The sequence below is a fragment of the Mirounga angustirostris genome, unplaced genomic scaffold, assembly GCF_029215605.1.
Source record: "Mirounga angustirostris isolate CCGP_5_RB_7025 unplaced genomic scaffold, mMirAng1.0.hap1 SCAF_8, whole genome shotgun sequence".
Taxonomy (NCBI): Eukaryota; Metazoa; Chordata; class Mammalia; order Carnivora; family Phocidae; genus Mirounga; species Mirounga angustirostris.
Window position 1 is genome coordinate 119,323,862 of NW_026991716.1, and position 20,186 is coordinate 119,344,047.

The following is a 20,186-nucleotide window of genomic DNA, read 5'->3' on the forward strand; positions in this document are numbered from 1 at the left end:
ATTGATTTTGAGGGGGTTTCTCTGTGCCTCCTGGATTTTGATGCCTGTTTCCTTCCCCAAATTAGGGAAGTTCTCTGCTATAATTTGCTCCATTATACCTTCTGCCCCTTTCTCTCTTTCTTCTTCTTCTGGGATCCCATTTATTCTAATGTTGTTTCGTCTTATGGTATCGCTTATCTCTCGAATTCTGCCCTCATGATCCAGTAGTTGTTTATCTCTCTTTTTCTCAGCTTCTTTATTTTCCATCATTTGGTCTTCTATATCACTGATTCTCTCTTCTGCCTCATTTATCCTAGCAGTTAGCGCCCCCATATTTGATTGCACCTCGTTAATAGCCTTTTTGATTTCAACTTGGTTAGATTTTAGTTCTTTTACTTCTCCAGAAAGGGTTTCTCTAATAACTTCCATGCTTTTTTCAAGCCCAGCTAGTATCTTTAAAGTGATGATTCTGAACTCTAGATCTGACATCGTACTAATGTCTGTATTGAGTAGGTCCCTGGCAGTCGGTACTACCTCTTGTTCTTTTTGTTGAGGTGATTTTTTCTGTCTTGTCATTTTGTGCAGAGGAGAATAGATTAATGAGAGAACAAAATGCTAGCAGGGTAACAACGTCCCCAGAAAATATACTCTAAACAAATCAGAAAAGACCTGAAGCAGTGGGAAAAGAAAGGGAAAGAGAGAAAAAAGAAAAAGAAAAAAAAAGATAAAGATAAAAACAAGCAAAAACAGAACAAAACAAAACAACAACAACAAAAAACCAGAATGTGATCAAATATGATCAGGCTGGTATATAGATCAGTGCCACACACTAGATTTTGGGTGTATTTTGGTCTGTTAGAAGAAAGTGCCTCCCAAAATTTTAAAGAAAGAAAAACTTATATATATACAAAAATAAGGGTTGATATGATGAAGGGATGGAATATGACTGTAAAGATGGAAATTATAAAAAATTTTATGAAAGGAATTGATAAGAAGTTGTTTGAAAAAAGAAAGAAGAGGATTTAAAAAAAGAAAAAAGAAAAAAAAAGGGAGAGAATATGATCAGGCAGGGGAGTAGAAAAAAAACCATATACTAGAGATTTAGGGTATATTTTGATCTGTTAGAAGAAACTATCTCAAATTTTTAAAGAGAGAACAACTTATATATATATATATATGCCAAAAATACGGGTAAGTACTATGAAGGGATAGAATATGACTCTAAAAATGAAAAATACAAATGTTTTTTAAAAAAGGGATTGATAAGATGTTGGTTGAAAAAGGGAAAAAGAAAAATTAAAAAAAAAGAAAAAAGACAGTTAAAAAAAATTAACTTTGAAAGACTAAAGAATCATGGTAAAAAAGCCATGAATTCTATGTGTAGTATTCCCCTAGCGCTGGAGTTCTGCCGTTCTCATTGATCGGTAAACTCGGTCTTGGCTGGCTGTTCTCGCTGATCTTATGGGGAGGGGCCTGTTGCCGTGGTTTCCAAATGTCTTTGCCGGAGGCGGAATTGCCCTGCCTTTGCCCGGTCCAGGCTAAGTAATCTGCTCAGGTTTGGTCTCTGGAGCTTTTGTTCCCTGCGAGCTTTCCGTACAGCTTTGGAGGCGGAGAGTGAAAATGGCGGCCTCCCAATCTCCGCCCCGGAGTAGCCGAGAACTCGGGCCCCACTCCTCGGTGAGCCCCCAGAGAAAAGCCGTCAGTCACTCCCGTCTCCCCGGTCTCCAGCCGCACTCCATGCTCACCTGGCCTGTGACCTCGCATTTCTATCTCCGGCACTCGACCCCGTGTGGAGTCTCCAAACCCAGCAGATCCCTGCAGTGCACTCCCGCGCCACTCCTCCCAGGGGAAGAAGGTGAGTCTCCCCGGATCTGCCGCTTGTTGGGTCCCTGCTGGAGGAGCAGGGGCCCAACTGTGCCGCGGATCACGGTTTATGGCCACCCCGAGCTGAGAGCCCGCGCCTGGGCTCCGCCTCTGCCGCCGGCTTCCCTGCTCCGTTACCTGGGAGCTCTGCCGCACTCAGGCACCCCCGGTCTTTCTGTGACCCCGAGGGTCCTGAGACCACACTGTCCCGGAGGGTTCCACCCCCTGCTTAGCCACCGGAGTGACTTCCCTCAGTGGAGCAGACTTTTAAAAGTTCCGATTTTGTGCTCCACGGCTCTATCACTTGCCAGAAGCGGCTGACGGAGGCCCCTCCCCCGCCGTCTATCCTCCCGAATATCGCCTCGGATTCCCTTCTCCCCACGTCCTACCTTCCAGAAGGTGGTCACTTTTCTGTTCAGAGAGTTGCTGCTCTTCTTTTCTTCGATCTCCGTTGAGTTTGTAGGTGTTCAGAATGGTTTGATCCCTATCCAGCTGAATTCCTGAGAGGAGACGAAATCCAGGTCTCCTACTCCTCCGCCATCTTGCTCCGCCCCCCATATCCTAACTTTTTAAATGGGCAAAAGACATGAACAGGCAGAGATGAAACAATAAAAATAAGATGTTCAACTTCATCTTTTAGGTTTAGTTATAAACTAAAACAAAAATTAGATATGACTTTTTCACTACTTCAGATGGCAAAAGGGGAAAATATTTTCAATATGTTGTGATGCTGAAGAATAGAAATACAGGTTCTCCTGTGCACTGTTGGTGGAAGCAAACATCTGTGTTCTTTGAATCTTGTTTGCCAATATGTTGTCAAACACTTTAACTGTGTGTTCTTTTTGACTCAGTATTTCTACTTCTAGAGGTTTACTCTAGGAAGATATTCTAATAGGGAAGTAATATAATAACCACAGAAATGTTCACTGAAGACTTCTTTATAATAGTAAAAAGTGGAACCAACAAATGGATTGATTAAGGTTTGCTAAAATAAACAGCCATTTAAAAAGAAAACTTGTCTGTCACATACCACTGAATGAAAACAAGCAGAATGTATAAGAGCATATATAATATTACTTCACTTACATAGAAGTATATGAACATGTGCATATACATATACATATCCACACACATATCACAACTATGAGAAAGGTTATTCATTAAATTTTTTTTAATGAGCAGGTGTCAAGCCTTTGAATCATTTACTTTATTGTTTATAATGTTATCTATAACTTTATATAGCCATAACTCTGTGTGCTTCCCTTTTCCCTAGCACCTTGGTTCCTCAAGTTCTAATTGCCTTAATAGCTCAGAACTCCAAGTTTTGTTTTCCCAGACTTTGGGAACTCTGACCTCTCCAGGCCACCATTTTTGACTTGGCTTCTATGCACTGTGATACCGGTGAGTGCTCCAAGAGAAAAAAGAGAACATCTGGCCCACTTCTATGCATTCCCCTTCTCTCTAGGAACTTGGCCTTTAAGTCCTGGCTGCCTTGGTTGTTTCTGATGCCTTCAAACAACCAATCTTAATTTTTTAAATTTAGTTTTATAATTTCTTCCAACAGTAAGTTTGTTCTGATACAAGGTACTGAATCATAGCCAGAAGCACAAGTTCAGTTGTATCATATTTAAGTACACAGATACATTAATTTTTACTAAAATAGAAACTTCTTTGCAAATAAAGGAATCATTTTTCAATGTTAATAATTGTTAATGTTATCTATTTGGGGGTATTTAAAATTTTTCGCTAAATAAAAGTACACTATATTTTATACAAATTACTTAAAATGTATTACAAATAATCATTTGCTTTTTTAAATGTTCAAGATCACAAATGATTTTATAAGCCATCTTCAAATTAAATACTATTTTCCTAGGCTGAAAACAAAACTGAATTTAATCCAAAATCATCCTTATTTTACTTTCAGATTATACTGGTGCATATTTGGGTTAAACAATATTGCCAACAAGTTTCTTCATATACTGTGAGTTAGGTACCAGAATAAGTGAAAAGATCAATGATTTGCATATTAGGCAAAATAAACTTGAAAGGGAAATTTGAGCTGGAAATTTGGATTTAGCATCATCAATGTGGGTGGTCAGCATCTGAAGCAATAATAGCACATGCACTAGATATCACCAGACTTGGAAATTTTGCTGAATTGGGGCTGCTCCATAAATATTCACAAACAGGGTATTTCCAGGGCCCTCGTCACTTGAAGGAAGCTTCCTATGCATCCTTGGTCACCTCTCTTTCCCACTTCCATACTTTTGGTCCTCTATTTACATCTCCTACATTCACCAAATGTCTTCCTGTTTCACAAGGAAAACAAGCTATCAGGTGTAAGCCCCACAAATCCCTAAACACACCAAAACCCAGTCTTCAGTCTTCCCCTCCTTATTCAGAGATAGGCCTTCAGACCCTCATTAGACTGATAACTATCTGTACACTAAATGCTATCTTTCCCATCTTCTTATGATGCCTATTTCACCTGTTAGGCTGGCTGTCCCCTACCTATTCAACTTCTACCTTTAAGTCTCTTTTCTTTCACTGTATAAATATACTTCCCACCAATAGACTCTTTAAATCTCCCACTGGTCTAACATTTTCCAAACTTCAGGTCTACCCATTAATGGGTTGTGAAATCAATTAGTCTGTTTCACCAGAATGTGTTCTTTTTAGAAATGAAGTAGTATGGAATCTTCAATACTGGAATGTGACACTTATATTCTAAGACATGCTGTCCACATTGTAGCAAATACTGGGGTCAACTGAGTTGAGGGGATATAATGTGTACAAACAGCTGATGGAGGGGATATAATGACTATGTGCGTTGGCTGGGAGCCAGCCAGCCATTTGCTCTTCTGTTCACTGGTGTTTCATTTGATTTTCTGGATTTCATAATTGTATCAGGAGAGTTAATGTTTTATAGATTAATTTGTGTCAATGTAATTTGCAGTTAATTATGAAGTGAGGTTTAGAAGAATTTATCCACTGTTGGCAAGGGCAGCAAGAGTTCCTATTAACTTTTGGTTGTGAGTTAATAATTTTCAGTGTGAATTTTTGGAATAGGCATAATCATTAGGGATTTTTTGACTTTGCAAATAATTGTACATTTTAATCAAACCTGCATAAATTCTTCGTAAGATAGTTTATTTTATTATTAGAAGAAATAAGAATGATGATGTGAAAAAACACAGAAGCATGTTTTGGTTGAACTGCCAGATTTGGACTTATGAAGAGTGACAACATTAGGAAAAATATTTCTTCTCTTCAATACGTTTTTTTTATTTGAGCTTAGTCCAAAAAAAAAAAATAATAAGCCTTTTAAAAAAGGTTTAAGTATAGCTTTTCAAATGCTCAAAACCACTAAAAATGTATTATTTACAGTGATATTCTTTTTTAAGAGATCATTAGTTTATGTAAACTTTACCAGATAGTTGAAGGTATTAAAAATATTAATAACCAGCTATTAGCTGATTAAAATATATACTAATATATTAAGTAGTATTTTTAGAATTTATTTTTATTGAAGTATAATTGACAACACCATATTAGTTTCAGGTGCAACATCATGATTTGATGTTTGTACACATTGCAAAATGATCACCACAATAAGTCTAGTTACCATCCATCACCATACAAAGTTTGTGATGGGAACATTTAAGATATACTTTCTTAGCATCTTTAGCATCTTTCATATTTGTAATATAATATTATTGACTATAGTCACCATGTTGTACATTACATCTCATGACATTTATTTTGTAACTGGAAGTTTGTACTTCTTGATCCCCCTTCACCCATTTTGTCCACCTCTCAACTCCCCCCCCGCCGTCAATCACTAATCTGTTTTCTGTATCTATGAGTACTGTTTTATTTGTTCATTTGTTTTGTTTTTTAGATTCCACTTAGAAGGGAAATCATATGGCACTTGTCTTTTTCTGTCTGACTTATTTCACTTAGCGTAATACTCTCAATGTCCTTCCATGCTGTCACAAATGGCAAGATTTCATTCTGTTGTATGGCTGAGTAGTATTCCATTGTGTAAATGTAAATACCACATCTTCTTTATCCATTCATCAGCTGATGGACACTTAGGTTGCTTCCATATCTTGGCTATTGTAGATAATGCTGCAGTGAACATGGGGTGCCTATATCTTTTCCAATTAGTGTTTTCATTTTCTTCAGCTAAATACCCGGAAGTGGAATTGTTGGATCATATGGTAGTTCTATTTTTAATTTTTTGAGGAAACTCCATACTATTTTCCATAGTGGCTGCACCAATTTACATTTCCACCAATAATGCATTAAGATTTCCTTTTCCCCATATCTTCACCAACACTTATTTCTTGTTCTTTTGATAATAGCAATTCTAACAGGTATAAGTTGACATTTCATTATGGTTTTGATTTGCATTTCCTTGATGATTAATAATGTTACGCATGTTTTTATGTGTCTGTTGGCCATCTGTATGTGTTTAGAAAAATGTCTATTCAGATCTTCTGTCCATTTTTAATTGGATTGTTTAGGTTTTTGTTTGTTATTGAGTTGTAGGGATCCTTATATATTTTGAATATTAACCCATAATTGGATATATGATTTGCAAATATATATCTTCCTTCTCCCATTCAATAGTGGCTTTTTTATTTTATTGATGGTTTCTTTTGCTGTGCAGAAGCCTTTCAGTCTGATGTAGTCTCATTTGTTTATTTTTGCTCTTGCTGCCATTGCCATGGGAGTCAGGCCCCCCAAAATATTCCCAAGACCAGGGTCAAGGAGCTTACTGCCTATATTTTCTTCTAGGAGTTTTATAATTTCTGGTCTTACATCAAAGTCTTCAATTGGTTTTGAGTTTTTTTGTGTATGGTGTAAGCTAGTGGTCCAGTTTCATTCTTTGGCTTGTGCCTGTCCAGTTTTTCCAGCACCATCTATTGAAGAAACTGTCCTTTCCACATTGTACATTCTTGCCTCCTTTGCCAAAAATGAATTGACTATATATGCAAGGATTTATTCTGGGCTCTCTATTCTGTTCCATTGATCTATGTGTCTGTTTTCATGCCAATACTATCCTGTTTTAATTACTATAGCTTTGTGATATAGTTTGAAATCAGGAAGTGTGATGCCTCCAGCTTTGTTCTTCTTTCCCAAGATGCAATGATATTATTGCAAATGAAAATTTGAAATCTTACAAAAAGGAAAAAACAAACTTGGAAATACAGCAAGTCAAACTTGTTGATAAGGATCTCAAATATTTTCAAAAAAGGACAAATTTGTCAACACATTTCACATTTACATTGGTTAATGAGAAAGTGTTACTATCATATTTGGTTGTATATGTGTGGCCAAAGAGAAAATTACTCACATAGTTGCAGAGAAAATTTTTTTCTTGGCATGCATGGTCATGTGGTGAATATGATTCTTGATGATAAATCAGCTGAGAAATTTAAAACTGTACAGTTGAGTGATAATACAGTCCATATGTAGTTCCATAGAATATACAGAATAGAATTAATACTTATTAGCCAGGTATGAGCAGACATAGGTTGTATGATTCTACCTAATGAGAGCACTAATACTTCAAGTTATTATACATTCAGTTTATGTCAAATATATATGATAATTTTTATGAAGGATTTATTGTGTTGTTTAAATTTAAGCTAACATATAACTGGTTTGAGTAATTTGATAGAATTGGGAAAATACTGTTTGAAAAATATAAATTAAACTGGTAAATTGTAATAGAATTGCAAGTGATTCAGAAGTAAATATGACCAGGAAACATAGCATCATAATTTAAAATATTATTAGGAATTACCTTCTACGTTGCCACTTGAAATCACTGTTCACACATGTTCATACATTTGGCATCCTCACAGTTCTGCTGAATCTCTGGAAAACAATTATAGCAATGGTTGTTTAATTTCATTAAGAGAACTGTTACTTTTTGATACATTTTGTTCAAATTGGAGCTGTCACTGATATTGGTGGTCATCTACCAAATCCTTTTCCTCTGCCACAGGAAGAGATCTGTGGTGGGAGCCCCGAGGTCCCAGATAAACTATATTGTATCCAAGTGTGTCTCTGCAACTGTCCTCACCAATGGAATATAGGAAATTTGGGATCTCCTATATGGAAGAAAGGGAATGGAAGAAGATGGAAGAAATGGAATAAAGGGATTTGCATGACTTCTACATCTGAGGCCTGGGCTCATATACTCTCTCTTCCTCTCCCTATCAGCTAGAATGCAACCTGCCTAGGACCCATCTTGGGAGAACAACTCCTTCCAGGATAGTGGAGCAGTAAGATATGAGGTACATGGTCTTTGAATGATCTCCTGGAACTGCTATACTAACCCGCACCCCTGGCTCAGGACTTAAACGATAAATAAAAGTCTATGTCCTGTAAACCACTGTATCATTGGGTCATTGTTGAAGCTTAGCCTTTCCATTAGCTGATATTTGCATATGTTATGTCATACTGGAGTTACTGGTTGTTGTAAGAAAATATTAAGTAATATGAACTCAGAACTGGGATTCATGTTTTTCTGTTTAAAAGCAATCTCATTTGGCTAACATTTTTGGAGATGGCATTTTAGCAACAAAATTGGCACATATACTTATATTTTTAACATTTTTTAATACCTGGATTTGGAACCTTAGGAAAAAAGTAACACTATATTTCAAGATGCTGAATATATACAACAGTTACAAAATACATTTTAAGTAATCACCATGGTTACCCTATGTCCTCAACATTTTGCGACACAGAAAGAGAACATCATTAGTAAAGACACTCTGAATGGAATAAAATTAAAGATATTAGTGATATTGCAATTCTCTGTTTCAAACTTTAAACATTTCCAATAAAGAAATTTGAAATATCAAGAAAAAACATTTGGATAAAAAAATCCATTTGTTTTTCAAAATCCTGAATCCATATTTGCATTAAAGTTGATGCCCAAAGAAGAAAACTACTTACTAATGCTTTGTTATTCAAATACATTGAATGATTATAAGTTTATCACCATTTTGGATTAAGTTAAAGAAGAATCTGCTGAAATTTGTAATTTCAGTTGCTAATTAGCGTATATTGTTATTAATAGAATACACAGCAAAGTGTTTGTGTGAACCAGAATTTTTAACCAAAATAACTGAGAGTAGTGGGAAGGAATAGATACCAAGCACAAAGCACCTGGGTTGTGCATGTAGCATTATCCTCATGTCTCCAGCCTGGAACAAATTTTGAGAACAGGCAAGCATGCCTGCAACAATGAATCAAATCCTATTTAATAGTAACTCTATTCTATTTAACAGTAAGTATTGTTTTATAAATAAAAAATTTTGTTTCAGGGGCCCCTGCTGGCTCAGTCCGTAGAGCATGCAACTCTTGACATCAGGGTTCTGAGTACCAGCCCCATGTTGGACGTGTAGATTACTCATAAAAATCTTTTGTTTCAGTTTCTAAATCTACCTATATATGTATTTCTAGGTACTCTGGGTGGTGATGCAAAGGGCATTTTCTACTGAGTTGATGTTTAAAAAAAAAGTGTTTTGACTATTTTACTTTTTTTTTTTTAAATTTTATTTATTTGACAGAGACACAGCAAGAGAGGGAACACCAGCAGGGGGAGTGAGAGAGGGAGAAGCAGGCTCCCCACTGAGCAGGGAGCCTGATACGGGGCTCGATCCCAGGACCCTGAGATCATGACCTAAGCCGAAAGCAGACACTTAACGACTGAGCCACCCAGGTGCCCCATAGACTATTTTACTCTTAATTTCCTTCATAGCCAACAGTTTGAGTGGGTTATTTACACATGTAGTTCTACCGGCTCTTCATCTACTGCAACCAGGCTCTGCCTTCATTATTCTTCTTGGGCAGGCTACCTAGCTAAACTCTTGCATCCATTTGATCCATTTCTGTATTTATCTTTGTCCTCTCTGTAGCCACTGTCTGTACACTACTTTTGTTTCTTTTTTCTACCACTTAAACAAAATAACACTTTGCAATTATAAAAAGAAAAATGTTTATTTTCCTGTGTATGCATGTGTATTTTTAAAAAAACTTGTATGTACATCCACATCAAATATTTAAATAATAAAATTGGGATCATTTAGTGCATGGATGTACGTAGTAGCATTTTACAAACTTCTTCATTTAACTATGTAGTAGCAACCTCTTTTCATGTCATTCAATATTCCTCTCCTACATTATTCTTAAAGGCTATATAATATGCTGCTTTATGGATACATCATGGATTTTTTTGTCCATTTCTCTACTGTTGGACATGTGGATAGTTTTAAATTTTTTAAAAATGAACAGCACATTGAAATCCTTGTAGAAAAATCTTTATCCACTTTTTTTTTTTAATGTGAATATCCACTTCTATAATCACTTGCTTAGGATGAATTCCTAAAAGTAGGATTGCTAAATCGTAGCCATATCTATGCTGTCTACACATCCAGAATCCTCCAGGATTATCCTTCCACCAGTACCCATAACACGGGAGGATCCAGTAGGCCAGCTCTTAGCCAATTTGATTGATTTTTTAAAAATCATATTTTATTGGGGCACCTGGGTGGCTCAGTCGGTTAAGCGTCTGCCTTCGGCTGTCATAATCCCAGGGTCCTGAGATTGAGCCCCGCATCAGGCTCCCTGCTCAGCGGGGAGCCTGCTTCTCCCTCTCCCTCTACCTGCCACTCCCCCTGCTTGTGCTCTCTCTGTCAAATAAATAAAATCTTTTTAAAAACTACATTTTATTTAAATGCTTGTGCTCTTTTGGTAAGTAGGTGCTTGAACATTTCTCATAGGTTGTATAAGTTATTTGTATTTCTTTGTGGACTGACTTCATAATCATCGCCCATTTTTTTTAGACTGTGCAAATGCACCTGTTTTTTTAATACTCTGTAAAAGTTTTATTACAAAGCTATTTAAATTCTATATCTCTAAAATTACTATTTTTTTTAGTTTGTAGCATAAGTAAATTTGTTTTTAATCATAAAGTAATAATAAATACTCTTAAAAAGAATAAGGGGACCCCAACTTCCTTCCTGGTATCTTGCTCTGCCCATTCCATCCACTGCCTCCTACAATCTTTGCCAAACCCCAGGCATCAATAACTCAATACCTGAAGGCTTTCAGATCCTCATTTCTTTTTTTTTTTTTTTTAAAGATTTTATTTATTTATTTGAGAGAGAGCACATGAGAGGGGGGAGGGTCAGAGGGAGAAGCAGACTCCCAGCTCAGCAGGGAGCCCAATGCGGGACTCGATCCCGGGACTCCAGGATCATGACCTGAGCCGAAGGCAGTCACTTAACCAACTGAGCCACCCAGCGCCCCAGATCCTCATTTCTATCACACAGCACTGCCCTGGGTTCCTGCCCATAAGTGAAACACGCTGTGGTTATCTCATTATCATTTTCCACCTGAATATGTTCAGAACTGAACTCGTATACTCCCCAGATTCCAAACCCTCTCCTTCTCTACTTTAGCTTGGAAGATGGGGCCCACCATCCTCCCCTTTCCCAATGGAGAAACACGGAAGTCACCCCAGATGCTAACCACCCCAATCGGTCAGTAAATCCTACGGCTTCGACTCCTAAAATATCTCTTGCTGTATTTTCCTCTATTCCTTTCCACCTACTATTGGCTTAACTTATTTCTAGATGACTGCGGAATCTCCTTACTGTTCTCCCAGCTGCCAGTTACTCCTTTGCAATTTTTTTTTCACTACCGCTACAGTGACATTTCTAAAGAAAAACGAATACGCTTAAAATCCCTTCTTAGCTCCTAGACACGGTTTTCACAACAGGGAAACAATGAGATGCCAAACGAGATGCCTGCTTTCCTCTCCCTCCTTCCTTCAACAACCATCTCGGGGTCTCCATCAGCGAAGGCCATTAAGTTGCCGACGCACAGCGCACGCCCTCTCAGGACCTGAGGCCCCGGCTAACGCTGCCTTCCTTCCGCATCACCCACAGTCTGTTTCCCAAGTTCAGCCTAAGGGTGCGAGAGAGGAAGGAAAAAGGGGTTTGGATTCAGGAATGTGTTTTGAGGCTAACTCTGGTAGGTGTGGGAAGCAACTTAGCCTCTCCGGCCTGGTTTCCTCGTGTGTATAATGGGGCTATGAACCCTCTCCCCCGGACCCCCTCCACGAGATCGTGTTGGTACACGGTGGAGCAGAGTCCGTCTATTCACAGGTAGCTCCCGACCCCGTCACAGAAGAGTGGCCCAGAAGGGCTGTTAACTGAATAGTGAGCGGCGGACAACGGGATGCAAGGGCGCGCCGCCACAACGCGCCCGGGGCTCCGCGAACCCGGCGGGGCCGCCCCCTCCCCGCCCGGCGCGGCGCAGGGGGGTCGCAGGTCGGGGATCGGGGGCGGGGGGGGGGGCAGCGGCTAGGCCCCTCCCCGCTGGCTGCCCGCCGCCGACCAGAAGCTTCCTCGGGCCGCGCCCGGCCAACCTCCGGCCGGCGAGCCAGCTCCGGACATCCGCTTCCACCTCCCCGCGAAGCTTCGTGGCCCCGGGGCCTGCGTCGGCGGCGGGTCCCGGCCGCGGCCTCCGGCCTCCGGCCTCCGGGCTCCAAGCCGCCGCCGCCGCGCGCCGAGCGCACCTGACCCTAGCGGGCGGGGCGGCGGACGGGGCGGGGCGGCGGGGCTGACGTGGCCCGCGGCATGGAGCGGGCGTGATTCATCAGTCGCCGCGCGGGGCCGAAGGGGGGGAGCGCAGCGGCCGCCTAGGCGCCCGGGGCCCGGCAGTGGCGATAGCGACGGCGACAGCGGCGGCGGCGGCGTCCCCGGCCCGGCCTCGCGCGCGCCCGTCTCGCTGTCGGTGGCCGAGCCCCTGCGAAGGTCAAGATGGAAGAGATCCTGAGGAAGCTGCAGAAGGAAGCGTCCGGGAGCAAGTACAAAGCCATCAAGGAGAGCTGCACCTGGGCCCTGGGTAAGCGCGGGGCGCGGGGCGCCGAGCACCTGCCGGCCGGTCGGGCTCCCGCGCCGCTGCTCGCCGCCGCCGGAGGGCCGCGCGGGCTGGGGCTGAGCCGACCCTGATGCGGGGGGGCTCCCGCTGAGCTGCTGTTATGGATGCGTTTCGCGCGATTGCGAGAGTTGCCTCGGTGAATTGATGTGGGATATGAGAATTTTGGTTCGGGCGTTAACATCCATCCGCCTCCTCTCTGGTCTCGGTCTTCTCCCAAACCTCAGTGGGGAACCGCCGTCCTCCCCGCCAGGAGGCCCCCTTTTCCAGATTCCCAGCAAGGTGGACGATGGTCACCCATCTCTGAGTTAGGACCACCAGCCGGTGCGAACCCAGGGGTCCGATTCCAAGCGCCTGTGGGAAAAAAGGAAGTTGAACCATCAACCCCGAACTCGAAACATTGGCGAGTGTGACCAGGAAGGAATGGCTTCTTTAATTCGATTTTTCAGATAGAGGCCAGCTTGTTAAGTATTAGCTTCCATGGTTATTGTACCTGAAACATTACATACGGGTGGGATTGCGTTACCTCTACAATTCTGCTGTGGTGTGCCCTTCAGACAGGTGGGATTTTAAATTTGTGAGCTGTGCAAGTATTGAAATAAGTTCCAGGTGGCACATTTGTGTTTCCCATCAGACTCGGGTTTGCAGAACTCCACCTCAAAGAAGACTCTTTTGAAAGACGTTCATTCCAATTCGGCACGAATTTGGGCAATCAGAATTGTCTGGATGGGAATGCAGAGGGATCAGGAGCATACTTTGGGTGATAGTGATAGAAATTAGGCGGAGGAGAAACCAAGGCAGCCTTGGGGGCCCCTGGCAGGGCCCAAGCCTGCATGCGATTCCTCAGTTGCCATTCAATTACAAAATACAATTGAATCTATTTCTCTCTTAATCAGAAAGCAATCAGTGCTTGTTATGACACCCTGTGGTACAACCTGAAAAGAGTTAAGTGCCATTAGCAGGTTTTCCGCTAAATGTGGAATCCGGTGGTGGTTTAGGTGACGCTGTTAATATTTAGAAGATCGGAATTCACATATATTGGGTGTATGTGTACAGACAATCCTAGCAACATCATTTTCTTTGACATCTGCGTATGTCAAGGAAGTTTATCTTGTAGGCAGAACTTGACCATTGTTTACTGTTACAGGAATACTGGACCAGATATAAATGAGCAGCTAGGCTCTTAAAGCCACAGTACTATTTTTGCATTGCCATTGTCATTCAGCAGAGCGATTCAGAGCTAGATTCCCAAATGCCTCTAACGAAGGGTCACAGATGGCTGAGTAACATAATAAAGCGGGACCTGACTGCGCTTTAAACATGCCATTCCTGTGTTCATTATTATTTTGCTGTAAGTTAAGCAGATTGAGATAACAGGGAGGAGAAGAGTAATGGAGTATTTTTAATGTTTAAATTTTGCTACTCAACATCTTGTTAGGTTAAACAGCCGTGTTGCTGAGTTTAGATCCTTGAAGCTACCTGGGAAGTCCAGAGGTGAGGCAGGTACCTGAGCCGAGCCTGGAGTCGGACCTGATCGCACGAGTGGCTGTGATTCCTTTCCCAGTGACTGCTCTCTCGTTACCAAGGGGAGACAAAGTGCATGAAATAGTTAAGTAACAGCGCCTGACATTGAGTGTGCAGGTTGGAATGAGTAAATCAGGAAAACAGATCTAAGAAGAGGGCATAGAGTATGGGGTCAAGGGTGGGGTGGGGAGGAAATTGGTGTGAGCTGGTGGGGCTTTTAAAGTAGATTTGCCTTGAAGAATGGGTACGCTGTGGATTTATGAAGGCCTCCCCTGTTCTGAGCATGGGGCTATGAGGATGAGTACAATGCTTCCTCCCTATAAGGAGTATGTTAGGAGGGCATGCAGAGGGAGAAGGCAGCATGAACAAAGGCTATGTGGTTTCCTGCTCTCTTTTCCACTCCAGTCCATTTTCCACCATTCCATCAATTTTTTTTTTACTATAAAACACTCCTCCCCAACCCCCATAATTTCTTTCTAGATTAAAGTGTAAATTCCTTAGAACACTCTTCAGAATCTACCACCCCCCCGCCCTTGTTGCTTAGTGCACCCCAGGGGTTCCATAAGCTGCAGCTGTCCGGGAAGCACACCGGGCACGCACACACTGCTCTGCCTTTACTCACGCTGGGAATTCCCTTTCCAGACTCCTAAGGCCTAACTCACACAGGAAGTGTTCCCTAAGCTCTTCAGTCAAATCCGTTCCTCCTCTGCATTCAGAGCCCTGCCCTCATGACTGTCTTAGAGCACCTGAGACTTTGGATTATTTGGCCGTAGCTATTCTTCTAGGGGCAGGATAATTGAGAAATATTGTATTCAGGAGACCAAACCCTCCCGCCCCCAAAGCGACGGCAACAACAAAAAACCCTAATTCAAGCTGACTTCAGCAAAACAGAATTTACTCACTGTATTCACTAAATATCCCCTGTAAGGCTAGCTGTGGGTTGAATTTGGCTCAGGAATTATACACTGTTCAAGGACCTTGCTCTACTCTTTTTGGGGGAGATGAACACGCTCGGCATGAGTCTCCACAGCTTTGGGCTTGTGAATCATCACATTGAGACCATCTCATGAGAAAGAAGTATCAGCACACTTAGACCATCGGAGGGGAGAGGGATCATCTCTCACTAAAACCATCATGGGAAGGAAGAGTCATTTCCACACGTAGTCCATCTGAAGAGAAAGGGGTTATCTCCCACTTGGCCCATGATAGGGGAGAGGGGTTACCATGGCATCACAGGAGAGAGGAGTCATTTCCCACTGAAACCGTCACAGGAGATGGGGGTGGTCATTGCCACACGTAGGCCATCACCGGAGAAAGGGGTCATCTCCTACTTGGCCCATCATCAGATCATCTCAAGAGAGTGGAGCTCTTCCAGTCAACTTCTGCCCAGGCTTTGGTTTCACTTGTTCTCTCTTGGTCCTGATAGGTCATGTGTGTACCTGAACCAGTCTTCTAGCTAAGGAGTAAAATGGGCTAACTGGCTTAGATCTAGGCCACAAGGCTTACTGAAATCCCTGACTCAGAAAGGGATGGTTTCCTCAAAACAAATTTAGGATTCTCTTTCCGAAGGCTGATCAGCCAAAACAGCAAATGTTGACAGTGTAGACATGTGCTTCTTGAACGTAGGGACTGTCCCTTATGCTTCTTTGTGGTTTCTGCAACTACCATAAGGGAAGCAGATATGTATAAACAGATCAGCCCATTAATGACTTGCTTGGGTTTTAAGTGATACCATCTTTTTTCTATTTATAAAAGTTATATACGCTCATTTTAGAATATTGAAAAATATTTGGACAGTATAAAGAAAAAAATGAACATCACCTGTAATCTCAACACCCAGAAAGGACACTAATCACTTTTGGAGTATTTCTCTTCTGCAAAGGGTTATACTATCTATGGCAGACTGTCATTTGGTTTTTTGTTTGTTTGTTTGTTTGTTTTTAGCTTTAGCATCTTCTATGTTGTCATTGATACTTCTCTGAAAATCGGTTTTCTTTTCTTTTTTTTTTTTTTTAAAGATTTTATTTATTTATTTGACAGACCGAGACACAGCGAGAGAGGGAACACAAGCAGGGGGAGTGGGAGAGGGAGAAGCAGGCTTCCCGCCGAGCAGGGAGCCCGATGCGGGGCTCGATCCCAGGACCCTGGGATCATGACCTGAGCTGAAGGCAGACGCTTAACGACTGAGCCACCCAGGCGCCCCTGAAAATCGGTTTTCTTAATGGCTGCATGATAACTGGCAAGGGATATATTTGTATCTTCCTTCTATTTTGTGCCATCTAGGTTGTTAGATATTTTTCTTGTCAGTGAGGAAATGGTCTGACAAGGGGATAGAAAGAATAAGGGAAGGGGTCAGCTTGTGGAGAGTGGAGACCATAGCATTTTCCTTTGAGAACCTGTGATCTTGGAGGCATGTGAGCTCTTCGGCTGGATGACATAGAATGTCGGAACGTTAGAACAGTGAGGGACTATGTCTTCGTTTTAGAAACTTGTGGTGTTTTACATATATCAGGGGACTTGTGTAAAATGGAGGAGAGGAGAAAAACAACTAGAGGCTGGAACACCAGGTAGGGGAAGAAGAATAGTCTACCCCCCCACCCTCCTTCCCTCTACCTTCCCTCCTACTTTTCCTTCCAGCCAGTTTCTGTTCTGTTTACAGCTAGACTTCTCAAAAAGTCTGTAGTGCTTGTGGCCACAACCTCACTTTCCAGTTCCCCTTCCACTCACTGCTGTCTATCTGCCTCCTCCATCGTGCCACCAGCTGGCAGTGAAGAATGAGGTACACAGACCTCCATCCAGCAAGGCATCCTCAGCCGCATGGAACAGCCCCAGCGCCCATCTTCCCCTGGCCTCCGGGACCACGCCTTGCCCATTGTTATCATGCCTTCAAAGCAGTTCCTTTTCCTCTGCCAGCTTCAGCACTTCTCCCTCGCCCGAATGCTTGAGTTCCTCAAGAGTCAGCCCTAAGCCCTCTTCTCTCACTCCCAGCCCCTCTGGAGTCGACCACATCCATCCCCCCAGCTTCAGTTCAGTTTCTGAGAATGTGATGCACCCATTTACATCACTAGGCTGATCCTAGTTACATCCGCCATGCAGACCCCAGGGCAGATACCTACTCAGCATCTCTACTTGAGCAGGATGGGCTCAGTATGGCTGCTCTGCGATTTTCCTTTGTCCTTTTTCTTTCTTCGGGTTCTTGGTTAGCAGTTGTAGGGTTGGGCGCTATTGAACATCCTGAGTTGAATATAAACACGCCTCTGATGAGGAAAACTGCAATGATTTGGTTGCTTCATGTCAGCACCTCCCCTTGGAGAACAGCAGCTTATTGTCCTGGGCGCTGGCTCCTGCCCTGCAAACGGCTAGGCCACGCTGGCCCGAGTGGCCTTTGATCTGCTCCCTGCCCCTGCCATCTCAGGGCTTTACTTTAGGGTTATCCTGTCTCCTCTTAACGACTGACCTCAGTTCTTCCACTTTGGCCACAGCATCACTGACCCTACTGATCCCATCTTTCTGTTTTGCAGATTGCCTTTTTTTTTTTTTTAAGATTTTATATGTTTATTTGACAGAGAGAGAGAGAGAGCACAAGCAGGGAGAGTGGCAGGCAGAGGGAGAGGGAGAAGCAGGCTCCCTACTGAGCAAGGAGCCTGACACGGGGCTCGATCCCAGGACGCTGGGATCATGACCTGAGCCGAAGGCAGATGCCCAACTGACTGAGCCACCCAGGCGCCCCAGCGGATTGTCTTGCTTACACCCACTATTTGCCCCATTGGCCACAACATGCCCAGATCCTATCATCATGTTTTGGACTGTTCTTACTCCGGAGTCTCAGAGATACATCTGGTGTCCTTTTTCCCTTCTGATCTTTTAGCAGACAGGGAGAAATATTTCTCCTTCTCCAGTGAAAATGGTTCACGTTGACAGGGCTTATGGATTCTAAGCAATGAAGAAAGGAGTCAACACAGTTTGAGCTGAAAAACTGGGAGCAAATCGGAGCTTGTGATATTGGGATTTCTAATAAGAAATATATATTTGGTCTTTGTCCTTGTTTCTGGCACAGAGCCCCTAAAATCCTTGAATTTCCTAGGTGAAGAGGACCAGAAAGTGTTTTTGTCATGTTAATGAAGCAACCTAAGGATGAGGGCCATTGCTAAGAGGACCAATCCTGTGTTTAGAGAGTTAGAATTTTCAGTCCCACCCCAGACCTCCAGGGAAGGAAGAGGGGCTAGAGATTGAGTTCAGTCTCAAATGGCTGATGATTTAATTAATCATTCCTATGTAGTGAAGCCTCCATAAAAAAACCAAAAGGATGGGGTTCGGAGAGCTTCTGGCTTGGAAAACCCATGGAAACTTGGGGAAAATGGCACCCTCAGAGACATGGAAGCTCCCCGCCATTTCCCCATACCTTGGCACATGCATCACTTCCATCTGGCCCTTCCTGTGTTTTGTCCTTTTATAATAAACCAGTAATGTAGTAAGTGAAATGTTTCTCTTCTAGCAAATTAACTGAACCCAAGGAGGGGGTTCATTAGAACCTTCAACCTATATAGCTGGTCGGTCAGAAGCCCAGGCGACACCTTGGATTTGGGATTGGGGTCTGAAGATGGGGTGCAGTCCTGTAGGACTGAGCCGTTAACCTGTGGGATCTGATGCTATCTCCTAGTCGATGGTGTCAGAATTGAATTAAATGGTAGGATAGCCAGCTGGTGTCAGAGAATTGCTTCATGTGGGGAAGGCTTCCCCAACCACACATGTTGGAATTGGGTACAGAATTGTTAGTGCTATTGAAATAGAACAGCTTTTCCGTGGGGGCCAGGGGGAGAGACTAATGTTTCATTATCTTTACAATTGGAGGCTGCAGTAGTGTGAATAATCCACAAAAATGGTAAAGTATTGAACATCCAGGTTGGGTTAATGAGATTTGAGGGTGAGCCTCCTTTCAGTATCCCTAACTATAGGATGATTAAAAAAAAAAGTTTAATCTACCGTGTCATAAATGTATGTGAGCATAATGAGATGTTGCTAAAGTGCTTTGTGAACATCAAGTCTCTCACAATTATAAATTATTATTTAAGGGTATTGAAACAGTATTTCAAGGAAATAGCTTTCCCTTCTATATTTATTATTTTTTAAATTGAAGTTTAGTTGACATACAATACTATATTAATTTCAGGTGCACAATTTTTGACCATTATATACATTACAAAATGCTCACAGTAAGTATAGTTACCATCTGTCACCAAGCAAAGTTGTTAAAATATTATTGACAGTATTCCCTACGCTGTACTTTTCATCCCTGTGACTTATTTATTTTGTAACTGGAAGTTTGTACCTCTTAATCCCCTTCACCTATTTAACCCATCCCCCACACCCCCCCCCTCTGGTAATCATCAGTTTGTTCTCTGTACATATTCATGAGTCTATTTTTGGTTTTTCTTTATCTGTTTTTGTTTTTTAAGTTCCACATATAAGTGAAATCATATGGTATTTGCCTTTCTCTATCTGACTTATTTCACTTAGTATAATACACTCGAGGTCCATCTACCCTCTCACAAACGATGAGATTTCATTCTTTTTCTTATTGCTTTGTAATATTACCTTATATATATTATATCCCATCTTCTTTATCCATTCATTTATTAAGGGACACTTAGGTTGCTTTCATATCTTGGCTATTATAAATAATGCTGCAATAAAGATAAGGGTGCATATATCTTTTTGAATTACTGTTTTTTTTTTTTTTCTTCAGGTAAGTACCCAGCAGTAGTGGAATTATTGGATGCTATGGTAGTTCTATTTTTAATTTTTTGAGGAACCCCTGTACTGTTTTCCACAGTGGCTGTACCAAT

General features: G+C 41.9%; 1 protein-coding gene and 1 long non-coding RNA gene across 5 annotated transcripts in view; one reads left to right on the top strand and one right to left on the bottom strand.

The window, feature by feature from the left end:
- Positions 1–502: 502 nt before the first annotated feature.
- LOC135365505 (uncharacterized) lies at positions 503–8,317 on the bottom strand. Its single transcript, XR_010413447.1, has 3 exons — positions 7,661–8,317; positions 2,232–2,342; positions 503–648 (listed from the first exon to the last, which is right to left on the bottom strand). It is a non-coding gene; the product is annotated as an uncharacterized LOC135365505 (long non-coding RNA).
- Positions 8,318–12,455: 4,138 nt separating this feature from the next.
- The window catches only part of ARFGEF3 (ARFGEF family member 3), a 174,088-nt gene continuing 166,357 nt past the window's right edge, over positions 12,456–20,186 (top strand). For 2 of the 4 annotated variants that reach the window (XM_045865618.3, XM_045865620.3), the window contains exon 1: positions 12,456–12,783. In XM_045865618.3, coding sequence (XP_045721574.1) covers positions 12,699–12,783 — 85 coding nt within the window. In that variant the 5' untranslated portion in view covers positions 12,456–12,698. The remainder of the gene's footprint in view (positions 12,784–20,186) is intronic. The other 2 variants (XM_045865619.3, XM_045865621.3) reach the window with 1 other exon arrangement.